At 53.7% G+C, this 4,861-nt stretch overlaps 1 protein-coding gene across 1 annotated transcript in view; it reads left to right on the forward strand.

Moving 5' to 3' along the window:
* Window positions 1-30: 30 nt before the first annotated feature.
* Window positions 31-4,861, forward strand: part of LOC104463036 (U5 small nuclear ribonucleoprotein 200 kDa helicase-like) — a gene marked incomplete at both ends in the record, with an annotated part of 8,159 nt that continues 3,328 nt past the window's right edge. The window contains 10 exons of the mRNA XM_010075208.1: window positions 31-200; window positions 609-780; window positions 1,057-1,249; window positions 1,526-1,581; window positions 2,189-2,287; window positions 2,594-2,746; window positions 3,201-3,300; window positions 3,472-3,608; window positions 4,225-4,308; window positions 4,533-4,706. Of these exons, the coding sequence (XP_010073510.1) occupies window positions 31-200; window positions 609-780; window positions 1,057-1,249; window positions 1,526-1,581; window positions 2,189-2,287; window positions 2,594-2,746; window positions 3,201-3,300; window positions 3,472-3,608; window positions 4,225-4,308; window positions 4,533-4,706 (1,338 nt within the window). The remainder of the gene's footprint in view (window positions 201-608; window positions 781-1,056; window positions 1,250-1,525; window positions 1,582-2,188; window positions 2,288-2,593; window positions 2,747-3,200; window positions 3,301-3,471; window positions 3,609-4,224; window positions 4,309-4,532; window positions 4,707-4,861) is intronic.

Consider the following 4,861-nt stretch of genomic DNA (forward strand, 5'->3'; position numbering starts at 1 on the left):
CCAGCCCCCCTCAGCCCCTTTTGTTTCTCCTCTCAGAACTCCAACCTTGTCCTCCAAGCTGACCGCTCGCTGATCGACCGGACGCGGCGGGATGAGCCGACGGGGGAAGTCCTGTCCCTGGTGGGGAAACTGGAGGGGACCCGCATGGGGGACAAGGCCCAGAGAACCAAGCCCCAGATGCAGGAGGAGAGACGAGCAAAGTGAGTGTGAGCTGAGGGGGTGTGGAGTGCTGACAGAGAACGGTATTTGTTTTAAAAACACTGGGCAGTTAATTTTTCATTCCTGTCTTGGGATAATGCAGCCTGGTTTGGGTTTAGGGCTGTAAACGGGGTAGAATTCAACGGTGCTCAGAATATTTTGTAGCGGAAAATGTTTTGGGGACACGAGGACAGGGCTGCAGACTGAAACTGCCAACGTGGAAGATGCAGAGATGTTATTTCCTTCGTTTGGAGTTGCTTGTTCCCTGTCAAGAAACTAAAATCGAAGTGAAAAATTAAAAAATATCTATTTTCCCCCTCTATTTTTCAAATCAAAGAGCCTAGCCGTACTTGCAGCAGGAGGAGCGGGGCTCTGCCGTGTGGCTGACCCTGGCACTCTCCTCTTCCCAGGCGAAGGAAGCGTGATGAGGACAGGCACGACATCAACAAGATGAAAGGTTACACCCTGCTCTCCGAGGGCATCGACGAGATGGTGGGCATCATCTACAAACCCAAAACCAAGGAGACCCGCGAGACCTACGAGGTCTTGCTCAGCTTCATTCAGGCGGCTCTTGGGGACCAGGTGAGGATGGCGATGCCCCAGGATGGGTGTCCCTGCTCCGGCAGAGAACTCGGAGCCTGGGTGACAGAGATCTGTCCCTTGGATCTTTTAATCTTTCCTTGTAATCCCGTGGAATGGCTTCGCTCCGTCAGTGTTGGGTTTTGGGCTTGGGGACATTATGGTGACACCTTGGTTGTGGGGGTGGCTTTTTGGTGCCTATATGAGGGTCCAGAAATCGGAGGGAGGGAGCCCGTACCCTTCACGTAGCGAATTTATTCTCCGTTCTTCCTTCCGCAGCCACGGGACATCCTCTGCGGAGCCGCCGACGAGGTCCTGGCGGTCCTGAAGAACGAGAAGCTGCGGGATAAGGAGAGACGGAAGGAGATCGATCTGCTGCTGGGACAGACCGATGACACCCGCTACCACGTCCTGGTCAACCTGGGGAAGAAAATCACGGATTACGGCGGAGACAAGGAAATACAGAACATGGGTACGGGAAGGAGTTGGCGGGGGCTGCGGCTTGGGGGATGGGGCTGGCAGAAAGTCAGGTTGCTGGTGCCAAACACTGCTCTGGGGGAGTGTTTGCACACAAAAGAAGCCAGAAAAATATTTGGAAAGTTTTCAAGCGGGCCCCCCCCCCCCCCCGCACCAAACCATGTTCTTTTTATCTTTTGGATGCAGCGAGGTGTAGGCGGGTGGGTGGATCCGTCAGCCCTCCATGTAGTGCCCAGATTTTGCGATGAATTAACTCCGCTCTCCCTTGCAGATGACAATATCGATGAGACGTATGGGGTGAACGTGCAGTTCGAGTCTGATGAGGAGGTACGAGAGGAGAGGCTGGGGGGTGGTGGCGGAGGCTCTGCCCTGTCCACAAAAAAAAAGCTCTGCAGGGTCCCCGTTTGTCCCGTTTGACTCCATTGTGTTGGGAGGTGGACAGTGGTCAGGGCTGCTTTTGCCAGGAAGGAGAAGCTGGATTATTTTAGCTGCTGCTTCCTGGCTTGGGGAGGATTTGTTGATTATCCTGCTAATCCAAGGCTTATTCGTGAGTCAGCACGATGGAAACCAGATGGTGATATTTAGCTATCGTGGGGAAACTTGACAGATCGGGAGGAAGAGAGACGTTCAAAGGCGGTGGCTGGAAGTGTTTCATAGAAATGCTCCCTGGGGTTGTGTTTTGGAAGAGGCTGAGAGAACAAGACGAGTGACAAACGCAGGATTGTTGGGGGAATTGCTGGCAAATCCTTTCTGGTGAGAGCAGGAGTGATCTTGTCATGCAGGGTTCACCTGAGGAGCAGAATCGTGTCCCTGTTCAAAGCACAACCCAGGCTGTTCCCCTCAGGAACAAGCTGCCAGAGTGATTAGTTTGTGTCGAGGCAAAGCTTCTCTTTGATGTTTTCCAAAGCCGCTCACAGACCTCCTCTCTCGCCAGGAAGGCGACGAGGACATCTATGGCGAAGTGCGGGACGAGGCATCCGACGATGACATGGAGGGGGACGAAGCCGTTGTCCGTTGCACCCTCTCGGCCAACGTGAGACACTGAGGAACACGGGAAATATGGTTTGGGGTGGTGTGGAGGAGGGTGGGGGGATCCTGTTGGGCTGTGGGTGGGGTTCAGGTGGTTTGTGGGTGGAGAGGAGCCTGGAAGCCGTTGTCTGATGGAGGCCAAAACATTAATAAAATGAAGAGGTCTGGCAGCTGCCACGGTTGCATTTTTTGGGTCTCTGTGCCTCTGCCTGGGCAGAGAGAGGCCCCAGACAGTCCCTCCACACCACAGAGTTCGCGTGTGTCCGTTCCTCTTGGAGGAAGTTAACGTTTCTGTGGGTTTTTTCTTAAGCTTGTGGCATCGGGTGAGCTGATGAGTTCGAAGAAGAAGGATCTGCATCCTCGAGACATCGACGCCTTTTGGCTTCAGCGGCAGCTGAGCCGCTTCTACGACGATGCCATCGTTTCCCAGAAGAAGGCGGATGAAGTGCTGGAGATCTTGAAGGTCAGTGGCCACTTGATCCACAGCGGTCTCAGAATACGTCTCTGTCTGGAATTTCCCCCAGCGACTCCTTTCCTGTGTTTTTTCCAATGAACTGCTCTGGTGGGTGTTTGCCAATGAGGCAAATCAACGTGGGACTAAGTTGAGCCCGGTCTTAATTTGCAGAGAAATCTTCTTCTAAGGGAGGATGAGTGGATTTGTGTCAGCGTTTGCTGGGTGATCGTTGTCGCCGGGTCCTTCCCTGCTTATTGTGACGCTGAGGCTCATGTGTTCTGGGCACAGCGCCTCGCTGGGGAGGACGGGGAGCCACAGAGGATGGGTTTTTATCTGGAGTTGGAATCGGGGAGCTCCTCTTGTGTGTAGCGGCTGTTCAGCTCTGCTTGAGCTCAGTTGTGTGCGAAGCAGAGATGCTTCTGTGAGGCGCAGAAATAACCTCATTCTTCCTTTCTCCTCCCAGACTGCGAGCGATGACCGGGAATGTGAGAACCAGCTCGTTCTGCTCCTGGGCTTCAACACCTTCGACTTCATTAAAGTTCTGCGGCAGCACCGCATGATGAGTGAGTGGCGTTCGCTTTAACCGCCCCGCCTGCTCGTTTCCTCGCTGTCCTGACGGGATTCTAGCCCAGCCTGGGGTGTTTTAACCGCCTTTGCTGTTGCTTTGGGAAGCTCGGACCCTTATTTGCTCCTTTCTTTGTGTTCAGCGCTGTCCCTTGATTTTCTTTCCTCAGTCCTGTACTGCACTTTGCTGGCCAGCGCGCAAAGCGAAGCTGAAAAAGAAAGGATCATGGGCAAGATGGAAGCGGATCCCGAGCTGTCCAAGTTCCTGTATCAGCTGCACGAGACGGAGAAGGAGGATCTCATCCGGGTAAGGCCGAGAGGAGGAATCGTGAGATCCTGGCCACCGGCTGCGGTCACTGTGGGGCCGTGCGGTTTGTTTGCTGTTTCTGAGAGGAGCTTGCTGACTCAGCTGGGATCTGGAAACCAGAGGGAACGTCACCGAGGTGATGGCTGAGACTCAGAGCAATATATTTACCACTTCTTATTTCTGAGTCATGCAGACGCCTGCTTTTTTAGGAAAATGTCAATATCTGCAAGTTTCACATTTTTCACTGGTGTTAAACTGTCTTGTGACAGCACCGCTTCCCCTCTGGGCCTCCTTGACATGAGGCTCACCGCAAAAAAAAAAACCCTGGTCATCTCTGATCAGCTCCTAATGAATTACCTGGGGTTGGAACATGACACTCGCAAGGTTTATCGGCGTGCAGGAGGAGCTCTGCGTGGCCTTTGCACAACAGCAGTGTTGTGACTTGATGTGGGCGTTGGTTTTTTGGGGGGATTAATACCATATTGCTGCTTTGTTGCTAGAAAAAAAGATGGTTAGGTTGATGTGAGGGGCCAGTTTGGTGACGGGAGAGCCAGGCAGCACAGGGAGGAGGCTCGGCAGCTCTTCCCCAGGGATGAATTCTCACCTCTTTGTGCAGGAGGAACGCTCTCGCCGGGAACGCGTTCGGCAGTCCCGCATGGATACTGACTTGGAGACCATGGATCTGGACCAAGGAGGAGAGGTAAAACCCTCTGAAGTCATCTGTTCCCAGCCCGTCTGACAACCATCCTCAAACAAAAAGATCATTGGAAGTGGCACAGGCAGGAATATATAAAGAATAAACCCCCGAAGTGCTAAAGAGGCACTTGCCAGGCGGGTCTGGGTGCTTTTCTTTCAGTCCTGGAGTGAAAATGACAGGAGAGGGTTTTTCTCTAAGCCTTCCCCCTTCTCCTTCACCGTTTCCAGGCGCTGGCTCCCCGGCAGGTGCTGGATTTGGAGGATCTGGTGTTTGCCCAGGGCAGTCACTTCATGGCCAACAAGCGATGCCAGCTCCCCGACGGCTCCTTCCGCCGGCAGCGCAAGGGCTACGAGGAGGTGCACGTGCCGGCCCTGAAGCCAAAACCTTTTGGCGCTGAGGAGGTGGGTGACCTGCTTTGTTTCCCTGAGATGTGTTGAGTGACAAAATGACCCGTCAGGGGTCCGTACTGCGACCAGGACCGTTTAATCTCGTCATCGATGGCACAGACGGTGGGATCGAGTATGTTTGTGGCTGTGACACCCTCTCAGATTTCTTG

Source organism: Pterocles gutturalis, unplaced genomic scaffold, assembly GCF_000699245.1.
Source record: "Pterocles gutturalis isolate BGI_N339 unplaced genomic scaffold, ASM69924v1 scaffold12942, whole genome shotgun sequence".
NCBI classification, from domain to species: Eukaryota; Metazoa; Chordata; class Aves; order Pterocliformes; family Pteroclidae; genus Pterocles; species Pterocles gutturalis.